Source organism: Choloepus didactylus, chromosome 6 (genome assembly GCF_015220235.1).
Source record: "Choloepus didactylus isolate mChoDid1 chromosome 6, mChoDid1.pri, whole genome shotgun sequence".
NCBI classification, from domain to species: Eukaryota; Metazoa; Chordata; class Mammalia; order Pilosa; family Megalonychidae; genus Choloepus; species Choloepus didactylus.
The window spans coordinates 18950820-18971137 of record NC_051312.1 but is presented as its reverse complement, the minus strand read 5'-3'; the positions used below and the strand labels follow the sequence as shown (position 1 = coordinate 18971137).

Sequence of the window (20318 nt, the reverse complement as noted above, 5' to 3'; positions counted from 1 at the left end):
AGATTCTCGATCATCACCAGAGATTTCTGGGCTTTCAGAAGACAGTGTGCTTAGAAGCAGTGGAATTTTGTTACTGGAGTGAGACTATTACTTATTGGTTGACTTTCAGAAGTGAGGTTTCTGAAGCAGACTTGCTACTGGTTGACTGAAGCATGTAGAAATCAGTGTTTATAGTTATTGTTTATCACTTGGAACTACTGCTAGGAAGTAGTTAACATAGCAGCTCAGACGTTGTTCTTTAAAAGAGCTGCTTTCAGGGCTGGCCATTGGTTGGCACCGGGGAACTCAGCTTTTAAGAAGTTCCCTAAACTGCTAAGGTTGTTTTGTATTCCTGGGGCATTAAATCCTGATGTAACCAGCTTGCACAGATTTTGCAGTTTATGGTGAGCACCTGCTTTCTTTCTGGGAGCCTGGAATTTTCATGAGTGTAGCTGATCACTCAGGCAGGGTGTGTCTGTGTCTAGCCTCAGATAAAAACTTGGACTCGGAGTCTCCAGTGGGCTTTCCTTCACAGAAACATTGTACACATCTTGTTGAATTTTGGTGCTGGAAGAAGGTATGTGTTCTGTGTGACCAGTTCTGGGAGAGAATAGGAATTCTGCATTGACGTGTCTTTCCCTTGTTGACTCTGTTGTGTATCCTTTGGCGGTAATGGATCTTAGCCATAAGTACAACTATATGTGGAGTCCTGTGAGTCTTTCTAGCAAAGTACCAAACACATACATGGTCATGGGAGCCTTGAAACAAACTATGACTAAGAACAGTCAGTCTTTTTCTTTCCTGAATTTGGAGAACAGGAACTTTTTATTCTCATATTTAAAGTCAGAACTACCAGGCTTTTACTTAAACTCATTAATATTCTATCTGTATTTCCTTTCTAATATTCAATGACACCAGAATAATTACTATTTTCTTTATCCCTCAGTATATACACTGGTTTTAAAATTAAAATGTGGATTGTTTTGATTCATCACTCCCCAAATCCTCTGAAGTACTAGGTCTCAAATTATTGTGATCATCCAGAATTCTACAATAAGAATTCATTTTTATTGATTTCTTCCTCTATAGGTTGATGTGAATTAACTTTCTTTTACTATGTTACAAATCATCTCCTTGCCATTTTCCAAAATTCTGTTGGCATCACTTACCTGCTGTATTTCTTCTTTATCCTTACATGTTTATGCCTATGTTTGTTCCTTTGCAGTCTTTCAGTAGTATTACCATGGAGACTGGAAATAAACATTGCATTTGTTCTACCATATTGAACAAGTTTACAAATATTTGCTGGTGGAGGTAGATTATTTCTTCATTGTTGAAAGCTAAATTTGTTACATTATATTCAGAAAACCAAGTCTGGATGATATAATACTTAAGAATTTGTTGTGTCTTCACTTGTGGCCTTGTATGTGCCTAATTTTTCTAAATGTTCCATGCACTATTGCAAAGGATGGATTCTCTATTAATTGGTTTCAAGGTTCTAAATACATATGAGATCAACTGTATCTTAGTTTGGTTAAAATCTTTTATATCCTTGGTAATGATTTTCTGCTTGATATCCTAAATTTGGAAAAAGGTGAATTAAACTTCCCTGCTGTTACTGTAATTTGTTAGTTTCTCCTTATATTTCTCCCAGATTTTAAAAATATTTAAGACTACATTGTTATATTTTTGCAACTTTATGATTGTTGTTTTCTCTTAATAAATTGTTCCTTTGCTCAGAATTGTCTTTTATCCCTATAAATATTTTAACTCTAAAGTCTTTTGTGTGCTACCAATATTGCTATATCAGCTTCTCTTGGTTTGTTACCTTATTTATTCATTTCAAACTTTCTGGGTATTGCTAATTTTTGATGTCTTTTTTTTTTTTTTTTTTTTACTTTCAGCATATTTATTTTTCTATGTTTGAACTGTTTGCTAGTTTTTGCTATTTTTTACTTTATTTTAAATGTGCTCTCCTGGAATTATTTAGATTTACAGAAAAGTGGCAAAGATAGTACAGAAGTTCAAAAGAAGTTTTATACTGCTTGCATCCTATTTCTAATTAATAAGTCAAGCCCAATGAAGACTTTGCTTTTTCAACAACCTTCATAAATGCACTCCTGACTTCTTTGTTCCTCAGGCTATATACCAGAGGGTTCAGCATGGGGATTACCATGGTGTAGAAAACAGATGCTATTTTGTCTGTGTCCATGGAATGACTGGAGCTGGGCTGTAAGTACATGAAGGTGACTGTCCCATAGAAAATGAAAACAGTTGTGATGTGGGAAGCACAGGTGGAGAAGGCTTTCTTCCATCCCTCAATGGAGTGCATCCTCAGGATAGCAATAAAAATAAATAAGTAGGAGTTCAAGATAACAAAGAGAGTGAAAAAGACATTGAATGCTGCCAAGGTGAAAAGCATAATCTGGTTTGAGTAGATATCAGAACAAGAGAGAGCCAGCAGTGGGGGAATGTCACAGAAAAAGTGATTGACTACATTGGAATGGCAGAAGGAGAGATGGAAAGTGAAGGCAACATGAATGGTTGATTGCAAGAGTCCACAGATGTAGGAGCCAGTAATCAGTAGTGCACACACCATGCTTGTCATGGTGGTGGTGTAATGCAGGGGTTTACACACTGCTGCATGGCGGTCAAAGGCCATGGAAGCCAAAAGGAAACTTTCAGTAGTGGCAAAGGCTGCAAAGAAGAACATCTGGGCAGCACATGCACTGTAGGAGATGATCTTGTCTCCCATGAAAACCCCCACCATCACTTTGGGAGTGATGGCTGAGGCATAAACACAGTCCACCAGGGAGAGATTACTCAGGAAAAAGTACATGGGAGTGTGGAGATTAGAGTCTAACAGAATCAACACAATCATCCCAAGGTTCCCAACCAGAGTGATGAAGTAAATGAGAGTGAAGATTAGAAATAAAGGGACCTGAAGCTCTTTGGCATCTGTTAACCCTACAAGGATGAATTCAGTCACCTCTGAAATGTTCTCCATCGAAGTCACTAGTGAATCATCATGTAAGGCATCTATGACAAGATGAGAAAACACAAGATAATGCTATCTGAACAATATGATCTGAAGTGGGATGTGTCAGTGTCTTTTGCTTACATGCATCAGCTTCCTCTCTTGGCCAAGAGTCTATATGAAAGAAATCAGATCAAATGCTAGACACGTATGGGGTAAATGAGGCCATTCATCTGGAAGTGGTATAGAGGGTACTGGAATGTTTTCTGCTGACCCTGGGTTCAGATTATGACATTGGAGCATGTTTCAGATTTCTTGGTCTATGGTATACTTGGAAATATGTATTACACTAAACCATTTATGATTCTTTTCCACTACTTGCCATTTCTTGCAAGCATTCTTATGCAGGTGATACATAGAAAGCTTAATTAACAGAAAGTGAAATACAGGAAATATGTGGTCAGTCATTGGTATATGATGCTGACAAGCCCCATCAAGTCCATTTTCCCTCTATTAGGGACCCCTCACCAGCTGGTTCATGATAGCTGCAAATATATAGTGATTCAGGGTTCTCCTCTAGGGGTGCCCACACTTTTCTCTCTAACTCATGAGGGCCCACTATTGACCACTACGCTATAACCAATGACCCCTGATAGAAGCTCTGTGATCTCTGATACAGCCTTAGTGATGTGTTGGCCTCTAAAACTGAAAGAAGCAATTTTTCAAAAGATAAGGTCAAAACTGTAGTTATTTTCCCTCCATGTAACCATCTTCCTTTCCTTGGGCTGATATTTTTCTTCTCCCAACATTATCCATATCTTTGCTTTATTTGTTGGGTGGGGTATACCAAGCCATAAGACCTCCTGACATGTCACACTGTGTTGCAGGTTCTGCTTACCTTCAGTGGTGGCTCAGCTGGTAATTTATTGTATCTACAGTGGTTATAATATTAACTCTTTCAAACTAAGAAACAATTCTAGCCCTTGAATCTTGAGTCATATTTACTTCTCCTGGAATAACAATCCTTTATATGTAAAGCAGGGTATGATATTGCCCTTTCTTTAAGGATAACCTGGTAAGGGAGACCCATATAAAAACAGATATGTTCAACACAATGTTTTATTAAGTAGAGGCATACCAAAGGTGTTTTGAAAGCAGAAATAATGTGAGTTTATCCCAATTTAGGGAAGGCTTTTTGAGATGAGAACTTATGAACTTATGAGATCTTATGAGCTGTGGCTTGAAAACTGAAGAAATAATTATTATTACCATGAATTTTTATAATAGCACTTACTGTGTGCTGGGAAACTGTTCTGAAATGTTCACTTATATTAACTCTTTTAATACACTTAGCAAATCTGTGAGGCAGTTACTATTATTATACCCATTTTATTTAGAAGGGAACTAAGATTAAAAGAGGTAAATTAATTGTAAGTAACAACACTGATGGTAGAACTGGTATTTGAACCCAGGCAGTATGGTCTAAGATCCATAATCTTAACCACCTATTCCAAAAGAATGAATCAAGTTAACTAACATCTATGTGTTTCAGTTCCTTCATCTTTCAAAGGGGACTGTAGCAGTTTTGACCTTTTAAAATACATGAATGGAATGGCTTAGATCATGCAAAATGCTTAAAATAATGTCAGTTACACATACAAGTATTCAGTAAGCTTAGCTAGTGTTATTGTTATTGTCAAAATTACTACTACTATTATACCATGCAGAGGGAAATCACAGATAAAGGCAGAAGTTACAAGTGCATGACTAAAAACAGTATACTATAAGCAGACAGATAATACTAATTAAAAAATACAAAGCACAATCAAAATCTCAATTATGTAGTGATGTGCTATAGTGATTAGTGGAAATGAGAAGATAGGATTCAATGAAAAAGAAATAATTGGAGGGAAAAAATGTTAAATTATATATATAATACAACCCTTTAAAAGGGTCTAAGGTAGCATTTACACTGAGTATAAAACACAGGTTACTTTTTCCAATTGTACAGATTGTCCAATTTTGGAAAAATTGGAAAATTGGACAATTTTCCAAGTGTCACCCACTGATTAGCAATTTAGATGGGATTTGGCCTTGAGGATATAACCTCCATGCTTTGAATCCCTGTAAAATATTCAGTTAATATAATACTCGGTGTACATATTTCACAGGACTGTAATGAAATTAAATGATACGTGGAACCCTGCTAACATAATTCCTGGCATAAGGGATGTATTCAAAATTAATTCCCTTCTTCTTCTTCTTTCTTCTTTTCCTAGCTGGTTTTGCATGTGCCAAATCTGTATCATGACCTGGTATTACAAAATGAATAACACGATGCGTGAATATTAAAAGGGTAGAGCCAACAAGCTCTACAAATTATCCCCCTAAAGTGATAAATGCTATAATAAAATTACCTGTAAAATGTTATGAAATTATCATGAAAGTGCCCAGAATGTGCCAGAACACCCTACTGACCATGAAGTTACTCCTTTTCCAACTGGTTCATCAAGTGTCTGTGCTTGTTAGATTTGCTAGATTGGGCCCAAACACATAAACGTGTATCTAATTGTATTTGAAAAATGTTAATTTCTGTTATCTTTGAAAAATGTTAATTTCTGTGTAGCATGGATGCACCAAGAATGACCATTTTACTTACCAAATCCCTTATCTATACCACTGCTGGGTACTAAGGAACATACAATGGTTCCATTTGATCCAGGAATTCAGAGATGTAAGTGTGTAGACAGGATACGACATTGATTCTAATCTTAATTCTATCGATAAACATCTGGGAATAGGATGGCCACTGACCTGTTCTTCTTAAATCACAAGATGAAATCCTTTCCTCCTCTCCCTGATAGCCTGCTACTATGTGTTTGATAGTGAATATGAAAGTTCTTTAAAAAGCATGGAAACATATATTTTTCAGGTAATTCAAGTCATTACTATCAATGACCTGCTTCCTCACTTCACGGTTACTGCATGATATTCAACCAGTAAAACTGAATGTTTAAACTTTGATGTTCCTAAGTGAAATGGCTCAAAATTTAGATCTCCAAGTATATGTTGAAAGTGAAATTCAAAGAGGGCTACAATATTTGCACTGCCACACCTATTGCACTTTCTAAATAAAGAAAATTAGGAAGCACTATCTCCTTGCTTTTGAGTGAAATCTTTCTCATCCCAACCATTTATATAAGAACTGGGATTGTAATAACCATGGAGATCTGGCTAATAGAGAGCAGCGTAGTAGAGAGAAAAGAGCAGTGGAGTAGGAGTGAGGGGGTGACTAGCTAACAGAGTGTCCTTGGGCTAGTCACTTAACCTTCATTTTCCTCATTTGTAAAATGAAACAGTTGCATCTTTTACAGCTCCCTTTAACTCTAGCCAGCTATGAGTTTTGTATTATTGATACTTACCTTTGTCCCAGGAACAGACAAATGAAGGTAGAAAAGAGGAGGCACAGAAAACCTCCATGCCCAGGTTGTTGACCAGAAGTCCGCATCCAGAGCATCATGCTGGAGAAACTCCTTTCTTAGCTCTGGAGCTTCATGTGCTGGAACAAAGTCTTGAAGATATCAAGGCAGAGCTGGCAACCTTTTCATACAGCAAGTCTCAGGGGAAACATTTGGTGTCATGTGAGGGGATAGTTCAGGAACTCCTGATACCTGGTTTGTTCTCCTAACTTGGCCCCAACTGGAGATATCTGAAGATATAATGTTTGCGTTTTGCCTGAGAGTGCTTGTCAAAACACGGGGCAATGGAAGCTTAGAGGGCAGAGCCTCTAATTGTCATATCAGCAGTGCTACTGAAACCTGAGCATCAAAGCTAACAATCTCAGTAAAATATGGCTAAGGTGATGTCAAGATCTCATGGGAGCGTTCTCATATCTAGTTCTTTCTCAAAGGGCTAGAGTTCTCTACAAGTCTTTTTTTTCTTTTAAATAAAATATCTATTTGCCTTCCTGTTGCAGCTCTGGTTTGGAGATTTTTTTTTTCTTTTTCATTTTTACAACTGAGGAAATGAATCCAGTTTCCTCTTCACTGTCACCTCTGACCTCCAAACTCTAAGACAGAATTATCACTGCTTTCTAAATGTAGTCAAGTGTAGTTGTTAAAAGTTTGAGCTTTGTGATTATATGGCCTGCTGTCAAATCCCAATACTGTCACCTGTTGTGATATGACCTTGGCCAAATTAATCTCTTCAACATTCAGTTTATCAGATACAAAAGGAAAATAATAATATTGTCTATCTCTCATAGGAAAGTCATAAAGATTAAATGATATTTATACAGAATTGGGCCTGATGTCTAGCACATACGAAAATCACAATAAAGTCTTGTCATTGATAAAACAATTGATGTAGCATGCTGAACAAAAATAGTGGCACTCAAACATTACATCTGCTCCCCACAGCTAGCCAATCCATGAACTAGTTCTTGACAGTGAGCTGGGGAAGAAGTGATTGAGGTGTCATTTGTGTGTTGAAGTAGAGAAAAGCCAGTGCACAAACTTCCAGTTGTCTCTACCCCTGACATGGTGACAGAGGAGGTACATGTTCCAAAGGGTGTCATTGCAGACAGCAAAGCCTTCATTAGTTGGGGTCTTTGAGTCACCACACGGAGAGAGCCCTTCCCTTTCCAAAACAACCAGTGATGGACATTGTCTTGGTTCTAAGGCTTCTATAACAAAGTATCAGAAACTAGATGGTTTAAAACAACAGAAATTACTTAGCTCACAGTTCTGAAAGCTCTAAATCTTATATTGAAGTGCCTTGTTTGTAGGGAAGAATATGTTCCATATCTCTCTCCTGGCTTCTGGTAGAGGCCAGCAACCCATGGTATTCCTTCTCTTGTGACATAACTGAACTCTGCCTTCATTGTCATATGGCCATCTTCTCTCTCTCTCTGTCTGCCTGCCCCTCCACTCCCCTTCTAATGAGGACATCAGTCATCCTACTCCAGACTGACCTAATTTTAACTTGCCTAATTCCATTTGTGATGGCCCTGTTTCCAAACAAGGTCACATTCTGAGGTATTGGGGATTAGGACTTCAACATATCTTTTGGGGGACACAATTCAACCCAATACAAGACTAGTAGTGGCAGAAGTTAAAAATAAATCTTTGTTGTATAAAATCATTGACTTTTGAGTTAATTTGTTTCTGCAGCATAATCTAACTTCTCTGACTAAGACAATATGTAATATGCCGTGGTGTGTCTGGTAGTCTAATGTCTCCAGTGTTTTTTAACAGATAACAAGACTTTGGTGGCAAGTTCCTTTATCATTCACACATTCTTTTTAAAAAAATAGCAGCTTTATTGTAATATAATTCACATACCATACAATTTGCCCTTTTAAAGTGTACAATTAAATGGTTTTTGGTATTTTCACAGAGTTGTGCAACCCTCAAAGCAATCAATTTGAGAACATTTTCATCATTAATAAAAACAAGTATAAAAAAACCCCAATAATCTCTGTACCAATTAACAATCACTCCCATATATCCCACCACCACACCACCAATCTAGGAAATCACTAATCTACTTTCCATCTATAGATTTGCAAGGTCTGGATATTTTGTTTAAAAAGAATAATACAGAATGTGTTTATTTGTGACTGGCTTCTTTCACTTACATGTTTAAGGTACATTGTAATATGTATTAGCACTTCCTTCCTTTTTATTGCTTAAACACACTGTAAAGATAATTAAAATACAAGCCACAGATTAGGAAAACATATTTGCAAATCACATATTTCATTGAGGACTCTTATCTAGAGTATATAAGTTACTCTTAAAACTCAACAGTAAAAAACAACTCAATTAAAAATGTGCAAAGGATTTGAACACTTTTCCAGAGACTATACCCAAATAGAAAATATATGTATAACAAGATGCTCAATATCATTTGTAATTAGGAAAATTCAAGTTAAAACCACTGAAATATCACTAAGGACCTATTACAAGTGCTGAAAAACAACTGACAATACCTAATGCCTAATGCTGCTAAGGATTCAAAGTCACAGAAACTCTCAGTCATTGTGGGAATGCAAAAGGTACAACCATTTTAGAAGATAATTTGGCAATTCCTTATTAAATTATACATGATTTAACCATATAACTTAGCATTTGAGTGAACCTAGCATTTACTGAACAAATGTAGAATATATGTTCCACAAAAATCTGTGTACAAATGTTTATAGCAGCTTTACTGAGGATCACAAAACCAGACACAACCATATATATATCTCTAACGGTGTAAGATTAAATGAACTGTAATGCAGTTATCCCTTCCACATCACGGGGATTAGGGGCATGGCACACCTGTGATCTGGAAAATCTGCACAAAATGTTTTAACCCTCTCTTCCTACTACAGAAGAAGTCTTCAATCAGTTTCTTCAGGGTTTCAGGAAACTTCCTAGCTGCCTCATGATTGGCAGACACTGCTTCTCCTGTTACTTTTTCATTGCGTAGGCTAAACCTTCTTTTTAAATTTTCAAATGAGCCTTTGCTGGACTTAAAATCCATAGGGGTTGACCCTTTACCTTCATTTTCTTGTAGGAAATGTTATAAGGACTTGGCCTTTTCTTAGACGATGCCAGAGTTTACTGGAATGCATTTTTTATAACAATCCTGCACCCAAAAGGATGTTGCACTTTCTGTGCCAGAGAGATGTGGATCTCATGGTTTATGCAAATACTCTGCAGTTGTTGGTGTAGCTGCAGCAAGGGCTTCATGGGTTTCCTCATATTTTTCCTTGTTATGCCTTATAGTCAACTCATTAACACCATAATGGCAACCAGCTGCAGCCGCCATTTTGTGGCTTCCACAAAACTCCCCCCAAATTCCCATTTAATTTCTTATGCTGAATTGTGATAAATACCTAAACCATGATGGGGAAAGGATAAGTTATTGATTCATGCAGCAGCATAGACGGACTTAGAATATATGTTGATAAGTAAAAAAAAAAAAGGCTGAAAGACTGCATTTTATATGATTCCATTTATATGACATTTTGGAAAAAGAAAAATTATAGACATGAAAAACAGTTCAGTGGTTGCCAGGAGTTTGGAGAAGGGAGAGTTGTCTCTTAAAGGGACACCTAAGGGAATTTTTAGAGTGATGGAACTATTCTGTGTGATAACAGGATGGTAGACATATATATAACACATGAAATAAACCATCACAATTCTGAAATTTATATAATAGTTGCCAATGCTGATTTCTTAGTTTTGACAAATGTATCAGAGTAAAGTAGGATGTTATCAAAAGGGAAAATGGAGTGAAGGATATGTTAGAACTGTGTAATATATCTTCAAATTTTTGAAAGTAAAATTATTCCAAAATTTAAAATGATTTAAAAATAATAATTAAAAAATGGTTCCAGAAAGAGAAATATCTCCATTTTCATTGACTTCAGAGCCAGAAAGAATATTGGGGTTATACCACACTGCCCCACTTTTATCAGCATGACCCGTTTAGCACATTCAAGCCTGGTTTTATAAATCTTGATATGTTGAATGGCTCTAATTTTATGCAGAGAGGAAAAGAGGACATGGGTACAAATTCCTTTGGGTAGCTTTGTTATAGAATTGAGTTCACCTAAGAATCAAAATTAAATGCATAAAAATTGTTTACCATGTTAGTATTTTGAGGTAGGTTATGTTTTTTGCTTATACTTATTGTCTAACTTACAATGTCTATGGATGGTTAGAATCAATGGAGATGAATGAATCATCAGTATGTATGAAGGAATTTTTCAAATTGAATCACTTCAGAATCTCCTACCTTTTAATGATTTACTAAATCTAATTGACTTCATGTGCTACTTATCAATTAGTGAGAAATCATTCCTAATGGGAAAAGTTAAGATGATTTGAAATGATCCACTCTACAGTGTGAATTCAAAAAAAGTCAATTTATCCAAAGTGGAGACTGCAATACTGAGTGAAAATGTAGATGAGAAAAACCAGCTGTGTTTCATGAAATGCACTATAATTACTTTGTAAAGAATTATCTTATGGGTAATGAACCATAACTATTAGTCATGCAAATATATGTACAGTTGGATTCCAAGATTAATTAATGAAACAATATTTATTGAGGAATATGAACTAGACCATAATTTGTGTAATGGGGATGAGGCTGCCAGCAAAGCAGAGAAGGCCACTTGTGGAATGTATGTTTTGTTAGGGGAAATAGATGAACTGGTGAACAAATAAGCAATAACAAGAGTTGAGAAGTGATTGGGACAATGAAGAATGAAGCAGGGAGAGATCAATGTCCTTCAGGGTTGGGATGACTATGACATGATAACATTTAAGAAGAGATCTGCAGGAAGCTAGGAAACATCCCAAGCAAGGAGAATAGCAAGTAAATGTCCATGAGGCAGGAGCATGCTTGGCGTTGTTCAAGATTAGCAGTTAAATCAGAAAGAATGAAGTGCAGTGAATGAGCAGAACACCAAAATTATTGTTCCCTCTCAGCCATCCTCATTCAGGTATTACATTTCTGGATATAATGTTGTTTTTTTTTCTAGATCAGAGACTTTTGAAAAGGCAAGGATATCACTTTGTGGACTTAGGGCAGTGAAGCCTTTAAAATGTGAGCCATTGCATGGAGAAGACATGAGAGGTGTGAGACTAGATCATTGTGGAGCCTACAAAATTAAAAGATTAATCCTAGAGAGAATGTTTCCTCTCAACAACCTTCTTAAATGCACTCTTGACCTCCTTGTTCCTCACGCTGTAGACCAGAGGGTTCAGCATGGGGATGACAATAGCATAGAACGTGGATGCCATTTTGTCTGTGTCCATGGAGTGACTGGAGCTTGGCTGTACATACATGAAGATGAGTGTCCCGTAGAAGATGAAGACTGCAGTGAGGTGAGAAGCACAAGTGGATAAAGCCTTCTGGTATCCATCAGCTGAATGCATCTTCAGGATGGTGACAAATATGAGCAGGTAGGAAGTCACGATCACCAGAAGAGCAAAAAAGATATTGAAGCTCACCACAAAAACAACAACAAGCTCACTAACATGTCTATCAGAGCAAGAGAGAATCATGACTGCTGGAATATCACAGAAAAAGTGATGGATCACATTGGATCTACAGAAGGAGAGGCGGAATATGTCCCCAGTGTGGATGGAGGAATTCAGGAAACCACAGACATAGGAACCTATAACCAGTTGTACACATACACTTGTCATGGTGGTGGTGTAATGTAGGGGTTTACACACTGCTGCATAGCGGTCATAGGCCATTGAGGCCAAGAGGTAACTTTCCACAGTGGCAAATGCTACAAAAAAGAACATCTGAGCAGCACATGCATTGTAGGAGATGACTTTATCTCCTGTGAGGAACCCAGCCATCACCTTGGGAGTGACAGCTGAGGAGTAACCGAAGTCCACCAGAGAGAGGTTACAGAGGAAAAAGTACATGGAAGTGTGAAGTCGAGAGTCCAAGAGAATCAACACAATCATCCCGAGATTTCCAAATACACTGATGAGGTAAATGAGGGTGAACACTGCAAACAGGGGGACCTGCAGTTCTGGGGCATTGGTTAGTCCTAGCAGGATGAATTGAGTCACTTCTGTATTATTCTCCATTGAAGTTATCTGAGAATCAGAAGACACCCTTTAGCAATGAGAAATAAAAGAACAGAGCATTAAACAGAAAAGAGATTGCAATGAAATGAATAACATGAATAATATGTGAATTATTAGCTTATAGCAATAATTTATACTTCAAGATTCTTTATATCTAAAGCATGAGAATGGCAACAAAATTTACTGCATGATTTATGGAAAAACGGAGTTACAAACTGCTGGCTCTGAAGAATGTCCATGGATTATTCCCTCAATATTTGAATTTGTAAATTTGTAAACTCTGGTGTAAAAAGATATAATGACTTGAGCAGGCTGACATGTCTTGAATGAATATATCCATTTTATTTTTCCCAAGCCCAGTAAACACTTACACTTCTATATTTTTCAATACCAAATACTCTTGCTGGTACTATATATGCATACTCATTTTTCCTCTCAGAAACCCTATGAGATTCATTAGTTGTTAACCCCTTTTACAATATGAAATTTTGTAATTACAATATGAAATATGAGTAATTTATTTAGGTCTACACAAATATTAGCTGGCAAGACCAAGCTTTAGACACATACAGAGTGGCTCCCAAGTCCAGTGATATTAATTTAAATAAAAGTGGGATTTTGTCTCAATTTATGATTCCTTATTTTCTCCATTGGCCCAAACTCAGTATTTGGTGTTTTACAGTAAAGTAACTGAGAGATGAATGATAGCATATATGGTGGTTTAACTGCAGCAGGAGGGGCATGTACAAACAGAAAAGGCTATTCTAAAGAGAGGGCATTGCATAGGGTATAAAATTTGGGATCTGGGAAGAGGTGTATATGTATTCAAATGTCAAATTCCTTATTTACCACCATGGAGTCATTGATCCCAATCTAACTTCTTTTAGCTTCATTTTATCTGTCTTTAAAATGAAGATGGTAATGAGACTTAACCTCAAAGAATTTTTCTGAGAATTAAATGAGATAATTCATATAAATTATTAGTAAAATGCCATATTTATCACAGCTTGATCAGTGTTAAGTATAATTAAAATTAGGATGGAATGATGACTTCTATATACGTTTGGGAAAGGTAGGTGTTAACAGTCATAGCTTCAAGGTTTGGGTGAATTTTGAAGTCTGGTAACTTCCCTCTTCAAATTATTTCTTCTCATATACTAGTTCCACTGAAATTTTCTGTGCCCTCAGATATTTCTCAGTCTGTTCTTCCTCCACCCAAATAAGTGGCTATGCCAGTCATTTCATGTGATTCATTCTTTTGATTAATTTCTTCCCAGAAATTCATATTTTATCTCACTTTTTCTCAAACTCATTCTTTCTCTTATTCCTGCCATGCCATCCCCCACCACAGACTGAGACAGTAAAGTCACAGCAAAGAGTTAGAAATCCACAAATATCCAACCACAGGGACCTAAGTCCACAGAGACCCAGGACAGCACACAAGCCACTGCAGAGTGCTGTTATCACTCAATCCAGTTTCAATCAGCTGAACACCTAAAGGCAAAACAGACTTTTCTGAAGTGACCCACGTTTCTGGATTGACCCCATCTGGCTCCCTGGGATGGGATACCCAAATGGGGAAAAAACCGGAGGTAGAAAAGTCTCACAGAAAAAAACTAAAAAGGGTTACAAACTGAACTGCTAGATAAGGCAGGTCCCAGAACTAAAAAGTGTAAGTAAAACAGGACACTGAGTGAAGGAGAGCATTTAATCAAATAATAGAAGCTGGGCAGAAAAGAGTGAACAAAAACAAACAGAACAGAACAAGTTTCCCAGAGAGGAAGAGAAGAAAGGCAGCTCTCGTAAAAATTGCACCACATATCCAAGGCAAGAATAAGATGAAGAGTTGAGAAAATCTGAACAGTTAAAAATGGTCAGTTCTAAAGGTCCAGAATAAGTTAGCATGAGTATCAAAGAAGAGCCTTAACACAAAGCAAATCAACAATAACCTCTCGACAAGAAGGAGAAATGGACCTTCAGAGTTAACTCACCAAGATATTCAGATGCCTAGAGATAAGCAAAAAATTGCAAGCCATAATAAGAAACAGGAAAATACGGCACAGTCAAGGGAACAAACTAAAATTTCAGAGGAGACTCAGACGTTGGAATAACTAGTCAAAGATATTCAAACAAATCTCCTAAATCAACGGAAGGAAATGAAGGAAAATATGCATAAAGAGATCAAGGATATTAAGAAGACAATGTGTGAGCATAAAGAAGAATCTGAAAGTATAAAAAGAAATATAACAGAAATTATGGGAATGAAAGTAGAAATTAAAAATGCACTAGAGGATATGACAACATATTAGAATGGGCAGAAGAAAGACTCAGCAAACTAGAAGGCATGACAATCTAAATCATACAGTCAGAAGAACAGATAAAAAAAGAATAGAAAAAATTGAGCAGTATCTCAGATTTGAGTGACAGTACAAAACACACAAACATATATGTTGTGGGTATCCCATAATGAGAAGGAAAGGAAAAAAGGGGAGAGGAAATAATGGCTGAAAATTTCTAACTCTTATGAAAGACTCAAATACACATTTCCAAGAATCTCAACATACTCCAAACAGAATAAATCCTAATAGATCTTCTATGAGACAGACATTAATAAAAATGTTGACTGCCAAAGATAAAGAGAGAATTCTGAAAGCAGCAAGAGAAAAGTGACTCATCACAAAGGACCCTCAGTAAGACTAAATTCTGATTTCTCATCAGAAACAATGGAGGTGAGAAGACAGTGGTATGATATATTTAAGGTACTGAAAAAGGAAAACTGCCAGTGAAGAATTCTTTATCCAGCAAAACTATACTTCAAAAATGAGGAAGAGTTTGAAATATTCATAGGCAAACAGAAACTGGGAGAGTTTGTTAACAAGAGATCTGTCCTACAAGAAATACTAAGACAATTCTGCATGTTGAAAGGAAAAGACAGGAGAGAGTGGCTTGAAGTAGTGTGAAGAAATGAAGCTCATCAGTAAGGGTGAGTGAAAAGGTAAATGCAAAACACAATAGTACTGTATTCTCAATATACAACTATACTCTTTAATTCATATAAGAATAAGAATACAATTTAACAAGAAAAAGGCATATTTCCTGATAATGTGCATGTAAAATATAAAGTGGTAAAGTGGGACAGAAACAACATAAAGAGGGGAAACAGAGGATATGGGAGCAGAGGTGTGTATGCTATTGAAGTTAAGATGATATTCTTTTAAATCAGTAGGTTATAAATGTAGATTGTGTAATATAAACCCCAGGTTGATCACAAAAAATCATTTTTAAAATATATAGAAACATAAATGATAAAGGGATCAGGTAGATACATCACAAAAGATCAACTATAGAAAAAAGGAGGTTGCAAAAAAGGAAAAGGTAGATGAATAAAAAGATATGACTTCTAAAAATCAAAGGAAAAAATGGCTGAAGTAAATACTGCCTTTACAGTAATAACATTAAATGTTAATGTATTAAACTACCCAATCAAAGTCACAGGTTGGTAGAATGGATTAAAAAAAACATAATCCAACCATATGTTGTTTACAAGAGACTCACCTAAGACCCAAAGACACAAAAAGGCTGAAAATGAAAGGATGGAAAAAAATATTCCATGCAAATAGTAACCAAAAAAGAGCTGGGGTACCAATAGTAATATTAGACAAAATAAACTTTAAGTCTAAAGCTGTTATAAGAGACAAAGGACAATGTATATTAATAAAAGAGGTAAGCCACAGAAAAGAGGTAACAAACAAATAATTATGCACCTAATCATGGTGCCCCAAAATACATGAGGCAGAAACTGGCAAAACTGAAGAGAGAAATAGACACCACTACAGTAAGCTGGAGAATTCAATACACACTCTCTTTAATAGATAAAACATATAAATGGAAGATCAGTATGGAAACAGAACTTGAATAATATAATTAATAAACTAGATCTAACAGACATATACAGAACATTGTACCCCCAAACAGCAGGCTATACATTCTTCTCAGGTGCACATGAATCATTCTACAGGATAGACTAAATGTTGAGAAGTCTCAATGAATTCAGAAACATTGAAATCATACAAAGCATCTTATCTAATTATAATGGAATGAAACTGGAAATCAATGACAGGTGGAGTACTGGAAAATCCACAAATAAACAGTTATTTAACACTCTCTTAAACAATCAGGGGGTTAAAAAAGAAATTGCAAGGGAAATCAGTAAATATTTTGTGATGAATGAAAACTAAAACACAACATATCAGAACTTCTGAGTTGCAGCAAAGAGAGAGAAATTTATAGCCTGAGAGGGAAATTTATAGCCTTAAACACCTACATTAAAAAAAGAAGAAAGAACTAAAATCAAATACCTAACTGCAGACATAGAGGAACTAGAAAAAAGAACAGAAAACTAACCCTAAAGCTAGCAGAAGGAAAGAAATAACAAAGATTAGAGAAGAAATAAATGAAATTAAGAATAAAAAAAGAATCAAGAGAAAAAACGAAACAAAGTTTCTTCTTTGAAAGGAGCAATAAAATCAATAAAGCTTTAATTAGACTGGAAAAGAAATAAAGAGAGAAGATGCAAATAAATAAAATCAGGAATGAGTGAAGGACATTACAACTGACCCAACAGAAATAAAAAGATTAATAGGATACTATGAATGACTGTATGTCAAAAATTGGACCACCTAGATGAAATGGACAAATTCCTAGGAACGCACAAACAACTTACACTGACTCTACAAGAAATAGAAGACCTCATCAGACCAATTAAAACAAAGAGATTGAATCAGTCATCAAAAAGTTCCCAAAAAACAAAAGCCCAGGACCAGATGGCTTCACAGGTGAATTCTACCAATCATTCTAAGAAGAGTTCATACCAATCCTGCTGAAATGCTTCCACAACTTTGAAGAGGAGGGAACACTGCCTAACTCATTCTATGAGACCAATATCACCCTAAAACCAAAGCCAGATAAAGATATAAGAGAAAAGAAAACTGCAGGCTAATTTCTCTAATGAATATAGATGCAAAAATCCTCAACAAAACACTTGCAAATCAAAATGTTAAACGAATTATACTCCATGATCATGTAGGTTTTATCCTGTGTATACAAGGTTGGTTCAACACAAGAAAATCAATTAATGTAATATACCTCATTAACAAATAGAGGGGTGAAAACCACATGATCATCTCCATTGATGCAGAAAAGGCATTTGAAAAAATCCAGCACCCTTTCTTGATAAAAATAATTAGGAAAATAAGAATAGAAGGAAAATTCCTCAATATGATCAAGGGCATATATGAAAAACCCACAGCAAGCATCATACTCAATGGTGAAAGACTGAAAGCTTTTCCTCTAAATCTGGAACAAGACAAGGATGCCGACTGTCACCACTGTTTCTCAACACTGTGGTAGAAGTTCTTGCAAGATCAATTAGGACAAGAAAATAAAAGGCATCCAAAATGGAAAGGAAGAAGTAAAACTTTCACTCCTTGCAGATGACATGATCCTATATATAGAAAGTCCAGAAAAATTTACAACAAAGCTACCAGAACTAATAAATGAATTCAGCAAAATGGCATGGTACAAGATAAACATGTAAAAATCTGTAGTGTTTCTATACACTAGTAATGAGCAAGTTGAGAATGAAATCAAGAAAAAAAATCTATTTATAATATCAACTAAAGAATCAAATATCTAGGAATAAATTTAACCAAGGATGTAAAGGACTTGTACACAGAAAACTACAATATATTGCTAAAAGAAATCAAAGAAGACCTAAATAAATGGAAGACATTTGTGTCATGGACTGGAAACCAAATATTCAAATGTAAATTTTACCCAAAGTGAATTACAAATTCAACACAATCCCAATTGAAATTCCAACAGCCTACTTTGCAGAAATTGAAAAGGCAATCATCAAATTTATCTGGGAAGGTAAGGGTCCCAAATCCAAAAACATCTTGAGAAGAAGAACAAGGTTGGAGAACTCACACGTCCTTTCTTCAAGCATATTACAAAGCTGCAGTGGTAAAAACAGCATGGTGCTGTCATAAAGATAGATACATTGACCAATGAAATCGATTTGGGAGTTCAGAAATATACCCTCACACTTATGGCCAATGGATTTTTGACAATGCTGCCAAGTCCACTCAATTGGGATAGAATGAATAGTCTCTTCAACAAATGGTGCTGGGAGACCTGGATAACCATATGCAAAAATATGAAAGAGGACTCCTATCTCACACCATATACATAGGTAACTAAAAATGGATCAAAGACCTAAATAAAAATCCAGGACCATAAAACTCCTAGAAGAAAATATAGGGAAGCATCTTCAGGATCTTTTGTTAGGCAATGGTTTCTTAAGACTTTACAACCAATGCTCAAGCAATGAAAGAAAAAAAATAGGTAAATGGGACCTCATCAAAATTAAAAACCTTCATGCCTCAAAGTTCTTTGCCACAAAAGTGAAAAGACAACCTACTAGATGGGAAATATTTGGAAACCACATATCCGATAAGGGTTTAATATCCATAAAATATAAAGAACTCCTACAACTCAACAATAAAAAGATAAACAACACAATTTAAAAATGAGCAAAAGGCTTGAGTAGACCTTTCTCCACAGAGGACATACAAATGGCTAAATTGTGCATGAAAAGATGCTCAGTTTCACTATTATAGAAATGCACATCAAAATCACAAGGAGAGATTATTTCACACCCAGAGAATGGCTACTATTTTAAAAACCCACAAAATTACAAGTGTTGGAGAGAATGTGGAGAAATAGGAATACTCATTCACTGCTTGTGGGATTATAAAATGGTGCAGCTGCTGTGGAAGACCATTTGGCAGTTCCTCAGGAAACTAAGTATAGAATTGCCATATGATCTGGCAATCCCACTACTAGGGATATACACAGTAGAACTAAAGCAGAAACTCAAACATATTTTCACACTGATGTTCATAGTGGTATTATTCACAATTTCCAAAAGATGGAAGCAACCCAAGTGTCTATCAACCAATGAATGGATAAACAAAATGTTGTGTATACCTACTATGGAATATTATTCAGTTGTAAAAAGGAATGACGTCCTGATGCATGCAAAAGCATGGATGAAACTTGAGGATATTATGCTGAAATAAGCCAGACACAAAGGATAAATATTGTATGATCTCACTAATATGATGTAGTTGTAATAAGAAAATTCATAAAGTTAGAATCCAGAATATAGGTTACCAGGGGATAGATTGGGTGTAGAGAATGGGGAGCTGATGCTTAATTTGTACAGAATTTCTATTTTGGTTGATTGTAAAGTTTGAATTTATTATGTGAGAATGGTGGAAGGGGGAAACTTTGGGTTGTGTATGTTACCAGAATGAAAGTTAGCAGATATATCATGGGACTGTATAGCACAGTGAACCCTGTTGTGGATGATGGCCTGGGGTTAATAGTACAAATATAAGCATGTTCTTTCATGAATTATAATAAATTTACAACACTAATACAATATGTTAATAATAGGATGGTATATGGGAAAAAATACACCTAATGTAACTATGAATACAATTAATAGTACTATTTTAGTATTTTTTCATCAATTGTAACAAAGTTGCCACACTAATGCAAAGTGTCAACAGTAGGTGTGTATATAGGAACATTGTAGTTTCTACATTACTTTTATGCAAACCTACAACTTCTTTAATTAAAAGAATCTTTATGCTAAGTGAAAGAAACCAGATACAACATACTAT

At 35.8% G+C, this 20318-nt stretch overlaps 2 protein-coding genes across 2 annotated transcripts; both read right to left on the bottom strand.

Moving 5' to 3' along the window:
- Positions 1–2041: 2041 nt before the first annotated feature.
- LOC119536323 (olfactory receptor 5B12-like) lies at positions 2042–2989 on the bottom strand. Its single transcript, XM_037839081.1, has one exon. The coding sequence runs from the start codon at positions 2984–2986 to the stop codon at positions 2042–2044; it is 945 nt and encodes a 314-aa protein (XP_037695009.1). The 5' UTR covers positions 2987–2989.
- An 8651-nt stretch (positions 2990–11640) lies between these two features.
- LOC119536304 (olfactory receptor 5B2-like) lies at positions 11641–12570 on the bottom strand. Its single transcript, XM_037839060.1, has one exon. The coding sequence runs from the start codon at positions 12565–12567 to the stop codon at positions 11641–11643; it is 927 nt and encodes a 308-aa protein (XP_037694988.1). The 5' UTR covers positions 12568–12570.
- Between the last annotated feature and the right edge of the window lie 7748 nt (positions 12571–20318).